The following is an 18,471-nucleotide window of genomic DNA, read 5'->3' as shown; positions in this document are numbered from 1 at the left end:
CTGAATACCTCACAATGTTGTTTTTAGGTCAAAAGGTTGCACCGAGGTAGCTGAATGACTATGCTAAGTGCCACAAGTGGCAGCACAAACATGTGGCCCATCTAGGAGTGGCACTGCAGCGGCAGCCAGGATGGCAGTTTGAAAAACTAGGCCACCAAACAGCACATAATGCCACAAAAAGAGGTGCAAGATGGAATTGTCCTTGGGTCCTCCCACCCACCCTTATTATTCATAAATAGGACATACACACTTTCTTTAGCAAACCAATCATTTCAACGACAGGGTCTGCCACACTACTGTGTCTGAAATGATTGGTTTTAAAGAAGCAAAACATCTCTCCCGTTGCACACTGGCTCTGCATAGGCAAAATGTTGTTCTCATCCTCCGATTCCTCACCCTCTTCAGTACGTACATCCTCGTCCTCATAGATTATGAATTCGTCCCCGCTGAAATCCACCATTACAGGTCCCTCTTTAGTCTCTGGAGGCAATTGCTGGTCTTCGTTGAAGAATTGATAGTTCATTTTTATGAACATCATCTTCTCCACATTTTGTGGAAGCAACCTCCTACGCTGCTCGCTGACCAGGTTCCCCGCTGCAGTAAAAACTCTTCAGAGTACACACTGTAGGAGGGGGGGGGGGGGGGGAGAGACGGACAGACAACTCAGGTGAAATAGAGCTAGTTTGTACAGCCTCCCCGTGTGGTCTGGACCGTTCCAGTTTTTATTACACCCCCGGACCATGCGGTGAGGCTGTATTCTCCCCCCTCTCCTCTCCCAGGTGACAGGTGCGAGAGCAGCCTCATCAGATGGAGCACCCCCGGACAGGACACCCCCGGACCGGATACTACAAGCTCCGGAATGCAGAGTTTGATGTCCAGTCCGGCATTCCGGTGTCTTATCCGATTCCGGATTTTACCCATACCCCTTGTTGGATGTCATCATGTAACTGTTTTGGGTATTAGTTTGTAGCTCTTGTTGGATGTCATCATGTAACTGTTTTGGGTATTAGTATGTGGCTGTTGTTGGATGTCACCATGTAACTGTTTTGGGTATTAGTATGTAGATGTTGTTGGATGTCACCATGTAACTGTTTTGGGTATTAGTATGTAGCTCTTGTTGGATATTAGCACCAAAATCGTGACATATTTTTATCATATATCTCCTGTCTGATGTTAGTAAGTAACTCTTGTCATTTTGGGGCCTTATTCAGATCTGAGCTCAGTACAAATTTGTTCAGAAATAGACAAAACCATGTGCACTACAGGTGGGGCAATTGTAACCTGTGCAAAGAGAGTTAAGTTTGGGTGGGGTGTGTTGAAACTGAAATATAAATTGCAATGTAAAAATAATGCAGCCAGTATTTTATTTACCCTGCACAGAAACAAAATAACTCACCCAAATCTAACTCACTCTATACATGTTACACCTGCAGTGTACATGGTTTTGCCCATTTTTACAAATTTGTACTGCGATCAGATCTGAATAAGGGCCTTAGAGTTTGCCCTTTAAAACTGCTGAAACATTCATATACATAACATTAAATGAATACATCTACTGTCTGCCTTTTTGTTCCCTGCCTGTTGTCTTTCATGGCCTTCTATAATGAATTTTACCTTAAAATTATGCAGCAAAGTTATTTTTTATTTATTGACCACAAAAGTCCAAATGCATTATTATGCAAATAACACTGCTGTGTACAGGGATGTTAGAATAAGATCATGAGGAAAATCTCAATACTAGTATGATGGTTATAAGTAAGGTAACTCAAACGCCATCCTCAGAGCTCCCTAACAGTCCAGGTTTTAAGTATATCCATGCTTTGCCACAGGTGACTTAATTAGCACCTCAGTCAATTTGATTTAACCATCTGTGCCAAACAATTTATATCTTTAAAACCTGGACCTTTGGGATGCCTTGAGGACTGCATTCGGGAACCTCAGCAGTAGGCATACAGTATGTCCTTCGATCTAGTGGATTGGACAGACATATCGGAAACATTGTTTAGTGTGTACCTTCAACAGTATATTGCTGACGATGCGCCCAGCTGAGTGTCATCAGTGACATTGCTAGCGGGGGCCAAGCTATGCTGCCTGTGTCAACAAGTGTGTAGGCACTTACAAAAGCTGGCTCCCCCCTGGGTCCCTTCCTTTGTGATCTCGCAAATTGCTTAGTGTGTACCTGGCTTTATGCTCTGCATTAGGTGACAACAATCCTGGCTTTGGTTCTGCAAGAGCAATTTAGTAATACTACGTATATATGTTTTCATCTTATCTATGGAGGTATCTGAAGAACTAAAGATGCTTACAATGCAGCGAATATGCACACTCTCTGCACATGTTACATCTGCCCCACCTGCAGTGCACATGGTTTTGTTCATTTTGAGAATAAATTTGCCATACCATCAGGTCTGAATGAGGCCTTTAGGGTACAGTGGCGGAACCTGCGAATGGTTGGCCCAGGTGCAAAAATATAATTTGGGAACTGTTCCTCCAACACCCACCCAAATTCACAATATGTCATACAGCAGAGGGTGTCAGCAGTGGGCCCCTTAGTCCTCAGGGCCCCGGTGCAATACAGCTGCTTGGACAGAGGCAGTTCCACCTCTGCTTAGGTACATGAATGAAATGCAGAAGGAAGTACTGCTTACTTGCTTTCAGCTCTACATTGGTCCCATTGTGTAAAGTGCAAGATGGTTTCCCTGGGATACATATCGATGAACGGATGCTGGTTTAGTATTCTAAAGGATAGGTGTAAACTAATTATGGTGTTATGTACACAATACATCACATATAGGGACATATTCAGTTAGCAGCAGGGTTTACCGGGGGCGGATACTGTAAAATTGAGCTTTAACATTCAGAGCTGTTTAAATGAAGCCAATTTCCTCCAGCAATAAAGCCAGGGCAAACATCTGTTAACTGGGTCTTTTTTTTTGCTCCTATGATATTATTAACCCTTAATAACATTAATTTCCACTTATTTGCAGTCTATCCTGAATACCTCACAATGTTGTTTTTAGGTCAAAAGGTTGCACCGAGGTAGCTGAATGACTATGCTAAGTGCCACAAGTGGGCAGCACAAACATGTGGCCCATCTAGGAGTGGCACTGCAGCGGCAGCCAGGATGGCAGTTTGAAAAACTAGGCCACCAAACAGCACATAATGCCACAAAAAGAGGTGCAAGATGGAATTGTCCTTGGGTCCTCCCACCCACCCTTATTATTCATAAATAGGACATACACACTTTCTTTAGCAAACCAATCATTTCAACGACAGGGTCTGCCACACTACTGTGTCTGAAATGATTGGTTTTAAAGAAGCAAAACATCTCTCCCGTTGCACACTGGCTCTGCATAGGCAAAATGTTGTTCTCATCCTCCGATTCCTCACCCTCTTCAGTACGTACATCCTCGTCCTCATAGATTATGAATTCGTCCCCGCTGAAATCCACCATTACAGGTCCCTCTTTAGTCTCTGGAGGCAATTGCTGGTCTTCGTTGAAGAATTGATAGTTCATTTTTATGAACATCATCTTCTCCACATTTTGTGGAAGCAACCTCCTACGCTGCTCGCTGACCAGGTTCCCCGCTGCAGTAAAAACTCTTTCAGAGTACACACTGTAGGAGGGGGGGGGGGGGGGGGGGGGGGAGACGGACAGACAACTCAGGTGAAATAGAGCTAGTTTGTACTGGGGCCTCCAAACTGCCTTTACAGGTATGGACTGTCTGAGTAATCCTCCACCATTTTTTCAATGGTGACAGCATCATATGCAGTGACAGTAGACATGTCAAACAATTGTTGGCAGTTTCTTCAGTCCGGACCATATGTCCAAACTCACTCCTGCCTGCTCTGCATCATCGCCAGTGGGTCTTGTAGGAAATCTGAGTTGTTTCCTTGCAGCCTCAGGTGTGGGAGAAAATGAAAGAGAAGCTGTTGCCGTGTCACGTTCTGCTTCAGATGACAATCTCCTGACCTTCAGATGACAATCTCCTCCACCCGGAAGAGAATTTACAGTGCAGGGAGGAGGAGGTCACAGGTCTAGGCAGCACAGCACAGACACAGGTGAGGGGCGGCGGCGGGGTCTGTTCGGGGAGGCGGTGGGTTGCAAGATGGAATTGTCTTTAATGCATCCCACAATGCGGTAAAAAAAAAACGGATAACGGGATTTTTACCGCATTTTTAGTTTAGAGAATCCCGCCATCTATATGTCCCTATATGTGATTTATTGTCTACATAACACCATACTTAGTTTACACCTATCCTTGAGAATTCTAAACTGTCTGTCATTAAAATCTGGCTGCACCCTTTTCTTTGCAGGATGTGTTCTGAGAATAGTAATGTGTGATATGAATTTTTACCTACTTCATTTGCAACTTTTTCATAATGTCTCTATGGTGACGTCTCACTGATGTCAACATCTCATTGACCTTGTGCATCTATTCCTATCTCAAGCTAAAGTCATAACACTGGCCACATCACAAATCTTAGGGAGAGATTTATCAAGCTTCAAAAAGTGGAGTGTGATAATAAACAACCAGCCAATCAGCTCCTAGCTGTAATGTTACAGGCTGGGTTTCAAAAATGACAGGTAGAGGCTGATTGGCTGGTTGTTTATCACTCTCCACCTTATGACATCTAGCCCTTAAACTTAGGGGGTTCTTTTGATTCACTCGGAAAGGCAAAATCACTCTTTAATGGACAAAACCATATGCACTGCAGGAGGAGCTGATGTACCATGTGCAGAGAGAATTAGATTTGGGTGGGGGTGGGTACTTGTTTCCTAGCACGGCGCCACCAATTTTAATTGTATTGATCGGGGATGCAAAAATCGCGTCAATCGCATCGCATGCCAACCAAATCGCATGTGATGCGATCGACGCGATCGACACGATTTTTACATTGGAATCAATGTAAAATGTTCCCTGAGACCCCAATTTTACATTGATTTCAATGTGAAAAGCCCCCAAACCACCCATTTAGATAGCAAACCACCCCTTGATGGGTGAAATGGCCCTCCATTGTGAGGGGACGCGCATTACTTCACAGGTATATGCGTCCCCTCGCGGGGCTCGCCACACTTCGGGCTCGGTGGTTCGCTGCGCTCGCCACACTATATAAAATCGGCTCCACGCTTCAGGTTGGCGTCAATAGTGGGGTGGCGTTAACAATGGGGGGCCATTAAACATACTTAATACCCATGAGGGGGCATATACAATGAGAAAATGGCCATATTGGCCTTTTTCCCATTGTTCCCTATGTAAAATCAGGTTGATTGCGTCGATCGCATCGGATGCCATTATAATGGCATGCGGCTGACGCGATCAACGCGATTTTAACTAACTAATTTAACATTGTTCTCTATGGGAAAATCGCATTGATCGTGTTGGTCTCATCGCGGCCCATTATAATGGGCTGCGATGGACGCGATCAACGCGATTTTGTCTTTACCGGCAAATAAAGCTGGTAATTGACAGAAAATCGGGTCCATCGCGTCGATCGCATGCCTTAAGTACCTTAACTTAAGGCATGCGATCAACCCCGATGGGCGCCGTGCTCGGAAACAAGTACCAGGGGGTGTACTTCAAACTGATATCTATATTGCAGTGTAAAAATAAAGCAGCCAGTATTTACCCTGCACAGAAACAATAAAACACCCAAATCTAACTCTCTCATACATGTTACATGAGCCACACCTGTGGTGCATATGGTTTTGTCCATTTGAAAGTGATTGTGCCTTCTCGAGTGAACCAGAATAACCCCCTTAGTGCTGTAGAAGTGTCACCCTACAAGGCTAAGAAGTAAAATATACAATAATACACAGTATTGATACAATTATAGTACCAACACTGTGTATTACTGTATATTTTACTTCTTAGCATTGTAGGGTGATGTTTACTTCAAACCATTTCAGAAACCCAGCTGTCATGCAGGTACATAATGAATGTTTGATGGTGTTTCTATGATGCAGCCAACTGATGCACAACACCAAAGGGCTCCCGAAAAAGGTATTTTTAAAACACTAACTAAAATGCATAAAGGGGTGCACAAATTTACAGTGATCAATTATATATTAAGATGGTTACTAAACCCTAAAATACATTTACTCTCATATATGTTGTTTTCGCTTTACTTAAAATTGGGAACGCAGGCCACTTGCAGGGATGCCACGGATTGATGGTCCAAGACCAAATATTTATGGTCAACATGATAGGTAAAACCAGTCTGGCGGCTGCCAATAATAAATGATGAGGACATAAACCATGTCCACCAGGAGTGTAATAGGACAGCAGCATACCTCCCAACTTTGATGGACCAGGAGGCGGGACAATGTTGATGCGCGCCGCAGACGCGTCAAAATTTCGGGTGGGGTTGTGGTGGCGTGGCCTATACTCGCAGCTCTTCCGCGAGGCCACGCCCCCATTTTGACGCTATGGGGGCATGACCCAGAGGCTCTGTGAGCCTCTAGCCATGCCCCCAGCCCCCTGGCTGTGGGAATAGACGCTGTGTGCATGCACACAGCGTTTATTCCCCGCTGCTTAGCAGGGACAGCGGGACAGGCCCTAATAATCTGGACTGTCCCACTAAAATCGGGACTGTTAGGAGGTATGCAGCAGTGTGTGCTATGCCTTTTCCCCCATAAACCTATGAGGCCTGGGGGGCCTAGCCAAAGGCTCTAGGAAATAGAACTCAGCTTGAGGCTTCTTAATGACTTAATGATGCAAAATTACACCAATCACATCATTTTATCCACACCCTCTCCCCGGGGACCCGTAAATTTCGGTATTTTATTCAGCGGCGAAGGGGTTGATGGTGCTCAGGATAGCAAGTGGGAGACTTGCCTATCTTCCCGGGGGCTGGGAGGCGGACCCAATTTTCGGCCATGGAGCCGCCACTGCAAGTAGTTTTTCCTATTCCTTATAAATGGTAAAATCTCTTTAAATAAGATTTGTTGCTTAGAAAATGCCACACAATTTTAATTTTTTTTTTAAACGATAAACAAAGTTTCTGACCTTGAGTGTACGGTACTCCTATTTTTAGCCTTGGAATCATTGAAGAAGGCTGATGCTGTGCAGTACTGTAGCTAAACTCAGTTATTTTCTGCCTGCTTTCTTCCCATAGCAGAACAAGCCCCAACCACAGATAAGATGGTTGAAAAGGTTTAGGAGAAGTTCACGTTATCGCAGACATACACAAAGATAAAACACACACAGAGAGGTGAAACCTCATCAGTCAGTCTCTGTACTTCTCCTGGACTGTAAATACTTTATCCTTAAGCTACATTTGGCATATTGTAGAAAAGAAAATATCAGTGTCATTTTTAAACACAGTGAAAAAGATTTGCTACAGTAAATGGCTTAAATGCAATATGTGTTGAGATTGTGGAAATGCCTCATTCAGCACAATACAGTATTTGCTCCAATATTAAGCTTTATTCTACAGCTGAAATTTGGGAATTCAAAGGAAATATGGAAACAAATTGGTAAATAATTTTTGTATTATTATTATTATTATTATTAATATTATTATTATTATCAAATGGGCAGTACGGATGGTGTAATGGTTAGCATTAATGCCTCACAGCACTGAGGTCATGGGTTCAATCCCCACCATGGCTCTAACTGTGCGGAGTTTGTATATTCTCCCCATACTTGCATGGGTTTCCTCCGGGTGCTCCGGTTTCCTCCCACAATCTAAAAATATAAGGGTAGGCTAATTGGCTGCCAACACATTTTACCCTACAATGTCTGTGTGTACATGTGGTAGGGAATATATATTCTGTTAATAAATAAATAAAATAATGGCGGCTCAAACCTTTTGGGGACTGCCACTGGCCGCAGCTGCTGCGGCCGTACCAAGATGCAGGCACCCCCCTGCCACCACCGTCACTGTCCCTCCTGGTCCCTGCAGCGTTCCTGGTGCCTGTGCTATGATGACAGGCGCCGGGACTGGTGCATGTGCAGTACAAACCTCTGTACTGCGCATGCGGCCAGCTTCTATGGGCTGCTTCGGCAACAGCCCATAGAAAGGGAATCATGGTCCCGGCACCTGTGTGATACAGATGACAGGCACCGGGACTGGCGCGTGCGCAGTACCGATGTACAATCTTGGATTTTGCTCGGCAGCCTGTAGAAAGACTTCCCGGTGGGAGGGAACATCTCCCAATGGGACTGCCTTGGGGATTGGCAGGCCGGACTTCCAATAGGAAGTCACTGCCAGTCACAGTGAAGCCAGTGTAGTCTCACAGACTTGCTAGACATGGCTGAGGTTGTCAGAGAATGGACTGTGGAGAGATGGCCGTGGGTTTCATAGAATGGAGTGCTGAGAGATGGCTAGGGGTGTCAGTGTTTCAAAGGAGTCATTTTAAATACAAGCTTGAAATAAATTACCATAAAAAGGTCACTCTCCTCCTCCTCCCAGACTTGCTTCTCACATTTTACCTAATTCTGGTAAAAAGAAAATCCTCCATCCCACATGCCACACTCCCTGTCACCCATCTTTTGACAACTGAGCCAAAATGGGGGAGTCACAGAGCAACAGGTGGGACTGATTAGTGCAGCAGTCCGGGATACACTGATGGACATCACCGGTACAGTGCGCTACTATGGAGATCCTTAACAGTTGCAGTTACTAGGTTTACCACTGGTAACCATTTATTCTTGGCTCCATTTGGCCCTGGCATTACATCTGCCGGCATATTCTTTATTATAGCAGACGGTATACCGGCTGCACCATTGCTAGTTCCTTTCAAATAATTTTGGCTAGTGCTAACAATTTAAAAATCCCACCTGTGTTCAGCCCTACCTACAGTTGATGTAGTCTTTCAGAATTTTTTCTAGGTCCGCTTTAATTTCCCAATGAACACGTGTAATTGGATACCAGCTTTTTTATTATAACTTTGCAATTCTCAAATGATGCCTTCAAATTTCGGTACAGGGCCTGAATTGAATATGAGATTATTTATGAATTTCTAATTGTATTAGAACCCTTTAAACGGAATATTATGCAATTACCTAAAAGACAGTGCAGTAACTAAACGAACATGATCCATACAATGACTTTCAATAAAGGACGCTTGGTCACCTGGGGAATAAAATGTACTTGTGGCCAAAGGTAAATGTCTTTTTATACTCTAATATGACTCAGTGCACAAGTTACATAACTGTTCTTGAGAAAAAAAAAAGCCTAAAGCAAAGATAAAAGAGAATGGATTTTCAAAAATATTTAATAAAACAGCTTTGAAACACATCTTGAATAAAAGAAAGTTTGGAAAGCAAATATTATTTTTAAAATGGGTTAGCCCAAAGAGCAAATGAAATAAGCCGATGAGACATTGTTTGTTTCTTTTTTGTTCATCTGTCTGGATAAAATACAAATTTAAGAAGTATCCATCACTCATGTGAAAGGCCTTTCTTTGTAAAAATGAGACGATTTAAAGCTGCATGTACGAAAAACTATTTCAGAGTATACTCTACTATTTGCAAGCCCAGCAGCACTGCACCCCCCCCCCCCCCTACACCAAACAGTACAGCACTGCACCCCCCCTACACCTGGTCCTGGTAGGTTAATTGGCTCCCAACAAAATGAACCCTAGAATTAATGTGTGTGCGTGTACATGTGGGGCAGGGACTGATGTGAATGTTCAACTATTCTCTGTAAAGCGCTGCAGAATATATGTGCCCTATATAAATAACTGGTAAGAAATACATAAATAAACATAGACTATTTCACCAGTGTTATCCAACTTCTACATTTAGATAACCATATCAAAAGAAATTGATTAAGATGCAGCAATCAGTCAGGCTTGCATTCTTTATTTATACTAGTTTTATTGTTAGGCTTTGTGGTTCCATTTTGAAAACAGCTCTAGCGTTGATAAAGTACTGTAATGCCTCCGGTACTGTGTATGTCTGGGCTATATTTGACTTCTCAACAGAATACCTGGGAGGGGAAACCAGCATCACAGATTCTTCCATATCTCCAGTGATGTGGGCAGACAGAGGACTTGGTAATATGGGATGTGTGGTGAATGGCGTTATAATGGCCCTGCAATTCAAGCAATTATCATCTAAGTCACCCATCCATCTTCTCCCAGACAGGACTTGCCACAAAACTACAATTAATGGCATAACATACACAATACTGACTTGTAACAAGAGTAATAATACATTGAATAAGTGATGGGACCTGTTTTGGCCAAATCCTGAATAACTAGGAAGTTTGATATTGTTTTTTTTTTTATAAATATACAAAAACGGACCCAAATAAAAATGATCACAAAATATTTATTTTAACATATACTCAGAATTTAGTGCCACATGGAACCATCGTGTACTTACAACTTTCGATCTCAAGTGTGCAGTTTTGTTCATCTAATGGATATCGACGTAGATCCATCATACACGCAGCGGTGGTTGTAATCCTAAAATAAAGACATAGTATGTAAGAAAAATAGACAATCATATATCACAGCTGCATATGGAACACAATGATTTTACATATAAACTCTACACAGATAGAGAGCTGCTTAGAATAAAATCTATGACCCAGTGCTGTGACACAGCGATGATATCCCCAGTGCAACTATGATTCTTTACAGTATATACAGTAACTCATACAGGTTGAGTATCCCTTATCGAAATATCCGTTATCCAAATTATTCTGAAAACCATACATTCCAGAAAGTGACATTTTTTATTTTTTTTTTGCTAAAAACCTACTTGGGACATCTGTAACAGCACTACTGAGGACATAATATGTAACAGCACTACTGAGGACATAATATGTAACAGCACTACTGAGGACATAATATGTAACAGCACTACTGAGGACATAATATGTAACAGCACTACTGAGGACATAATATGTAACAGCACTACTGAGGACATAATATGTAACTGGCACTACTGGGGACAACTGTAACAGCACTGCTGAGGACATGATACTGTATGTAACCGGCACTACTGGGGACATCTGTAACAGTACTACTGAGGACATGATATGTAACTGGCACTACTGAGGACATGATATGTAACCGGCACTACTGGGGACATCTGTAACAGCACTACTGAGGATATATGTAACTGGCACTACTGGGGACATCTGTAACAGCACTACTAAGGACATAATATGTAACAGCACTACTGAGGACATAATATGTAACAGCACTACTGAAGACATAATATGTAACTGGCACTACTGGGGACATCTGTAACAGCACTACTGAGGACATAATATGTAACTGGCACTACTGGGGACATCTGTAACAGCACTACTGAGGACATAATATGTAACTGGCACTACTGGGGACATCTGTAACAGCACTACTGAGGACATAATATGTAACTGGCACTACTGGGGACATCTGTAACAGCACTACTGAGGACATAATATGTAACTGGCACTACTGGGGACATCTGTAACTGCACTACTGAGGACATAATATGTAACTGGCACTACTGGGGACATCTGTAACTGCACTACTGAGGACATAATATGTAACTGGCACTACTGGGGACATCTGTAACAGCACTACTGAGGACATAATATGTAACTGGCACTACTGGGGACATCTGTAACAGCACTACTGAGGACATAATATGTAACTGGCACTACTGGGGACATCTGTAACAGCACTACTGAGGACATAATATGTAACTGGCACTATATATCTGCAACAAAATTATTGGAAAATGATATCAGCCAGACAGTGTATGTCTGTCAGCAAGCTGAGTGGTGGATACTTGGCGATATACAGAGTGCTGAAAGCCATTCACTGTTAGAAAGCATGTGGAGAGACCGTGCAGGGCTGCAGGAGGAGCATGTTATTTATTTTTATAAATTGGTTCTTGTGAATGGTTGTGTAGGGGCCCCATTGCACTGCTTTGCCCAGGGCCTACAATGCTGTAAGCCATGTGTTTACAATATATCTGTTGCTAGAACCCTTCCATGAAAAAAGGTACCAACGTTTTTATCTGAAATAACATCAAACTGACACCAACATTGTTTATTCCACCTTTAATAGAAACCAACTTTTTGCCTTAGATTTTTTATTTATTCAGAGTTAGGCACCTGGCCCAATACATGGTGAGTGAAGCAAATCACGAGAGGAAACGCCCTTTATACCCCTTTCACACCAGCCTAAATTCCCGGGTTGGGTCCGGGAACAACCCGGGACTAGCTCTATTGTGAAAGGTTGCAGGGACAAATTCCCGGGTTATTTTGCCAGCAATTCAACCAGGGTTACTGGCTGGTGTGAAAGGTGCAGGGACATGTCCCTGCTTCCCGTGTTGCCTCTGCTAGTGCTGATTTGCTAGCAGGGCAATTTCCTGTTGTGGTGGATACACACAGACACTCCCGGAGGCAGCATACAGTGTGCAGGGAGACACTGTGCATGTTCTGTAGCACCACAGACCCCAGAAGTGCATTTTAACAACTGAAAACCTGCAATGTGTGCCATGTCTTGGACAAATGAGGAGGTTAGAGAGCTATTAACCATGAGAGGAAGATGCTTTCATATGCCTTTTAATTGGTTGTATACAAGTAAACAAAGGCTGAAACACTACAAATGTTTTGTGTCTTAATTATTAATAATCAATTATCTAATGTGAGCCTAAAAAAGGCCATTTTCAATGCTATTCTCATAGAAATGCAGGGTCATCCCGGGTTCAGTGTGAAAAGTGCTGACTCAGGTTGTCCCTGCTTCAAAAGCATGTGTGAATGGGTCCCAACCCGGGAATGTCCCTGCTTGTCCCTGAAATTTAATTCCCGGGTTTGTCTCTGCATTTCTGGTGTGAAAGGGGTATAACTAACCTGGGTCCAGGTGCTCAAACCTACAAATTGATGCCCAAAAACCTTGAAAAAAAAATCTTGTTGACCTTTTCATGTATTGACCATTTTTCGGGTTGATATTTTGCCTTTGTCAAACTTTTTCTCGTGTTGGCCTTGTGCATGTCAACATTTTGGGGTCAACCAAGATACTGTCGACCTAATTACCATCGACCATATGATATATACAGTTTTTAATATCATCACTTTTTAGGAGGAATGAAGCACTGTTTCAATGCATCGTAGGGGAACTAAATATTTTTGTTCACGTCAGTGTATACACTACGGAAGCATTTACTTCAGGTTTGATCCAATAATCGTTAGACTGCAGCACAAATAGTAATTTGTACATCATAAACATGGGTCTCTGGGGTAGATGTATGAAGCAGTGAAAAGGAAGGAGAAGTGATAAAGTGCCTGGTACTTTATCACTGGCCAATCAGCTCCTGACTGTTAAGTTAAAGGCTGGGTTTAAAAAGTTACAGTTAGAAGCTAATTGGTCAGTGATAAAATACCAGGCACTTTATCACTTCTCCTTCCTTATAACTGCTTCGTACATCTACCCCTATGCTCTTTCTATCTATCCAGTAGCACACGCAGTACAAGGAGACAATTATGCTTCAGCACCTCTAGCCACACATATCACATGTACTGTAGCTAGTATTTCCCTTGAGATATATCCCTGTAATATAGTCACATTTTAACATGACTTGAATAAATCTAAAGCAATTTTGAAAATCATTTTTTAATCATATTCTTTCACGATTGTCTTTTCTTTTTCAGCGAAATCCAATAAGGGATTTTCAAAATATTAACATAAAGCAGACACTTACAGTACAAGTCCCTCGTGTCCTTCAACTTAAAATCCAGGAGGGTGTAAGAAGGTTTGCACCATATGTTCAGAATAATTAGATTATTTCAGTATTTTTAACCACAACTTTCCCTCTGTGTTTCTCCACCAGTTTTCCCTCCAGTGACAATATTGTACAGGTTTTATACCACTGTTTAACACATTTACATTTTTATGTTCATAAATATGTTAAAATGAAAATATAACTGGAGGCCTTACTCATTTCGAGCAACAAAGAAAGGTATTAAACTCTTTAAAATTGAAAGAAATGTACTGTAGATGGACAATATATATATATATATATATATATATATATAGTAGACAGGATCGAAGCAGCACTCCTCGGTTTCAAGTCAGCGTGTAGGTGCCTTCCAAGACGAACCCAGGGAAGGGGTCGCAATATACACAATGTAGCAGCGGCACTCAAAGTAGAATGAAAACTCACAGACGTCTTGTCATAGTCAACGTTTCGAGGCTTTTATTTGCGCCTCTTCATCAGGACATCATCATAACAAAAACCATTACAAAAAGGTGTATAAATACATACCAAACACGCCCCTCGGTGTGGCGGGAGTCCCGTACGCTCAGCACAGTCAAATCGTCAGCATTTCCGGTCAGGTACAGACGTCAACGTCATGCGTCACACTTCCGTATCCCGAAAACCGGCTTGAACCGCACAATTGATAGCTTGCGTTCCATGATCACCCTGCCAACCGAACAAGCACCTAGAACAGACATACAAAGATCAAACAACCACGGAAAAAGTGTAAAAAGTACAAGTCATAGTGTAGCATAGCATAGCATACTATAAAGATTCATTAAAAAATAAAAAACATACATACACAAGGCAATACTAAATAGTAACAACAGCTCATAAAGCTGGTAACCGCTAATAAGTTGAATAACAAGTAAACGGCATATATAACAAGAGGATGACGTAAGTAGCTGAAACATATAAGGGTATCGTCCAAGAAACCCTAAATAAAACAATGCAGCCCAGCGGTCTCATTAAGCCCTTTCGGGGCAAGTGTCCCCAACCGGTGTATCCATTGTGCCTCACACCTCAGCAATTTAAGAGACCTATCACCTCGTCTGATATTTTGAGGGATATGGTCAATGATAACATACCTAAGAGTGGGAATGGTGTGCTTGGCTAATAAAAAATGGCGTGCTACCGGTTGGTCACTGTGACCCTTCTCAAATGCAGTTTTAATGGCATGTCTGTGTCCTGCCATTCTTTCCCTGAGTGTCCGCTCAGTTTTACCCACATAGTGCAACCCGCACGGACACGATATAAGATAGATAATATACCGTGTCGTGCAGGTTACCCTATGCCGGATAATGTATCTCTTGCCACTTGATGGATGGCAAAAGCTGTCAGTGCGGACCAATGAACGACATGTAGTGCAACCAAGACACCTGTAACAGCCTACATTTGAAGACAAAAATTGTTCGCTACCGGCATATTATCTATCTTATATCGTGTCCGTGCGGGTTGCACTATGTGGGTAAAACTGAGCGGACACTCAGGGAAAGAATGGCAGGACACAGACATGCCATTAAAACTGCATTTGAGAAGGGTCACAGTGACCAACCGGTAGCACGCCATTTTTTATTAGCCAAGCACACCATTCCCACTCTTAGGTATGTTATCATTGACCATATCCCTCAAGATATCAGACGAGGTGATAGGTCTCTTAAATTGCTGAGGTGTGAGGCACAATGGATACACCGGTTGGGGACACTTGCCCCGAAAGGGCTTAATGAGACCGCTGGGCTGCATTGTTTTATTTAGGGTTTCTTGGACGATACCCTTATATGTTTCAGCTACTTACGTCATCCTCTTGTTATATATGCCGTTTACTTGTTATTCAACTTATTAGCGGTTACCAGCTTTATGAGCTGTTGTTACTATTTAGTATTGCCTTGTGTATGTATGTTTTTTATTTTTTAATGAATCTTTATAGTATGCTATGCTATGCTACACTATGACTTGTACTTTTTACACTTTTTCCGTGGTTGTTTGATCTTTGTATGTCTGTTCTAGGTGCTTGTTCGGTTGGCAGGGTGATCATGGAACGCAAGCTATCAATTGTGCGGTTCAAGCCGGTTTTCGGGATACGGAAGTGTGACGCATGACGTTGACGTCTGTACCTGACCGGAAATGCTGACGATTTGACTGTGCTGAGCGTACGGGACTCCCGCCACACCGAGGGGCGTGTTTGGTATGTATTTATACACCTTTTTGTAATGGTTTTTGTTATGATGATGTCCTGATGAAGAGGCGCAAATAAAAGCCTCGAAACGTTGACTATGACAAGACGTCTGTGAGTTTTCATTCTACTTTGAGTGCCGCTGCTACATTGTGTATATATATATATATATATATATGTGTATAAAGTCTGCATGTATTATCAACAGAGGTGTGGCCCAAAAATCGCATATGGTGTATGGGCACCTTAAGAATTGTTGTCATAAAAACAAAACCAGCTTTGTCTTATCCATTGCTCCATCACAAACGTTATTATCCAAAGCTTCATATAACACATTAAATAATTATGCATAATTAGTTCTGGCTCTTAAAAAATACATTTAGAACAGAAGCTTTGGCAGATAGTACATCACATTAACCTCAATATGGAGTCCTTTTAAGAGGGACTGCAATGGGGTCCAACATGGGCCCATTGTATGCTAACTATTTTATGCACATGTATGCATACTGTAACAGACCATTTTTCCAGAATTCATATTTTTTACATAAGGTTTTTTGATTTGTTGTTTTTTGCTGTTGTGGGGACTGGGGATGCTGGCCTTCTTACTGATGTCAATGATTCCCTTAATTCTTTGGCCACTAATATTTACTTTACTATTGCTTATAATGATATTACAACTAATTACCGTTATGTACAGTGCTGTATATAAATAATGAACCTTTAAATGTTGGGGTTGTTTGCTCATTCCCCAGTGGAGGCTAATATTAAAGCAATTTTTTCCTCTTTTGGTAATTGTTAATTGTTTTTCACAATACTAACTTCAGGTCTTTCACAACATAGGGATTAAATTCTTATGCAAACAACATACTTCAGGTTTTTTTCTAATACATTTTTGCAACAGAACAATGACCATAAATCAGACCTGATCGCACAGCTGCAAATTCGCGCAGCGGCTGATTATCGATACACTGCACATGCGTATGGGCCAAAATGCGTATTTTTAATCATGTGCTGCAATGAAACCCTACTACTTTTTTCATTTGCTAGCCATTCCCAAGCTGATTGACAGGAAGTTGGCATCTGGGGGTGGTAATTGGCAGTTTAGTGGGAGTGTTAAGGAAAATGCTCTGCTTGACTGAATAAACACAGGCTTGCCTAGTGAAAACGTAGACATACCCAATCATTTCAGGGGAGGGTGTGTATCAGCTCCGGCCTCAATCAAGCTGATTTCATTGCAGCCACCGAGTCTCCGTCTACTCTGAGCACGGGATGAACAGAACCCCTATAGTTGCGCTGATGATGAAACTAAGTGGTCGCTGTTAACACTTGATCCAAGGGCGTAACTACCATAGGTGCAAGGGGTGCAGCTGCTATGGGGCCCAGAGCTGAAGGGGGCCCATCTTTACTGTCTAGCTAATATGTTTTACATACATTTATCACCATCATTTGCTACATAGGGGGCCCTTACAAACTTTTGTTATGGGGCCTGTGAATATCTAGTCCCCCTTGATTTGATCCCCTACTAGTAGGATGCCTTAACCTTACACCTCCTCAGTAGTGTTAAATAGCGCCCCAGTTCACAATATTCGATGATAAATTAATTATTTCCATATACAAATATAAACCAAAATAAAACATTTATTAAAATATATAGGATAAAATTGGCATTTCACAGCAGTTTTCAATCATAGACGAGAGAGAGACATTTATATATTAGTCATTTCTTGTATAGCGCACACATATTCTGCAGCGCTTTACAGAGTATAGTTGCCCATTCACATAAGTTCCTGTCCCAGTGGAGCTTACAATCTATATTCCCTACCACATGTACACACACACAGACATTCTAGGGTTCATTTTGTTGGAAACAATTAACCTAGCAGTATATTTTTGGATTGTGGGAGGGAACCGGAGTACCCGGATGGAACCCACGCAAGTACGGGGAGAATATACAAACTCCACACAGTTAGGGCCATGGTGGGAAACAAACTTATTAACTCAATGCTGTGAGGCAGTAATGCTGACCATTACACCATCCATGCTGTCCGCTATATAGATATAGATATGTATATATACAGAATACAGTATAGTATGTATGCAAAGAATTATCAAGTGTGGCCACACTAATCTATGGTTGTGCTGACTGTCACCATTACTAGTATTCCCACTGAGGAACAGAACAAATCTAAAAAATTATTTAAATGATCCAATTTTGCTTTTTTTATTCCTCCATACTTACTGTATATAATTCTTCTCATCATTAGAACTCAAAGCACTCTACAGAATCTAATGAACAGATTTAGCCTTAGAGAACTAATGTTTTAAATATGACCAAAAGTTAGATTGGCAGTGCGCTCATCAATGTTGCAGCACTTTGATAAAAGGTCTGAACACATAATGATGAGGAAGAAATTAGTGGTGTACCATCGCGTCTTGTTCTGAAACTGGTTATTTCATATTTTTAAAGTCAAATAACATGTAAAAATCTGTCCTTTTGAAGGCACCAAATCTGCTCTGTAGCCCCAACTAAATAGGAAACATTCCCTAAATGTGTTGTGCCAACTGAGTCACAGTGGCTTAAGT

At 41.9% G+C, this 18,471-nt stretch overlaps 1 protein-coding gene across 1 annotated transcript in view; it reads right to left on the bottom strand.

Moving 5' to 3' along the window:
- GABRB1 (gamma-aminobutyric acid type A receptor subunit beta1) overlaps positions 1-18,471 on the bottom strand; it is a 474,444-nt gene that overhangs the window by 101,918 nt on the left and 354,055 nt on the right. Inside the window, exon 5 of the mRNA XM_083167879.1 lies at positions 10,338-10,420. Within this exon, the coding sequence (XP_083024005.1) occupies positions 10,338-10,420 (83 nt within the window). The remainder of the gene's footprint in view (positions 1-10,337; positions 10,421-18,471) is intronic.

This window comes from Crinia signifera, chromosome 1, assembly GCF_055691185.1.
Source record: "Crinia signifera chromosome 1, ASM5569118v1, whole genome shotgun sequence".
Lineage (NCBI taxonomy): Eukaryota > Metazoa > Chordata > Amphibia > Anura > Myobatrachidae > Crinia > Crinia signifera.
This window is presented reverse-complemented; position numbering and strand designations above follow the sequence as displayed.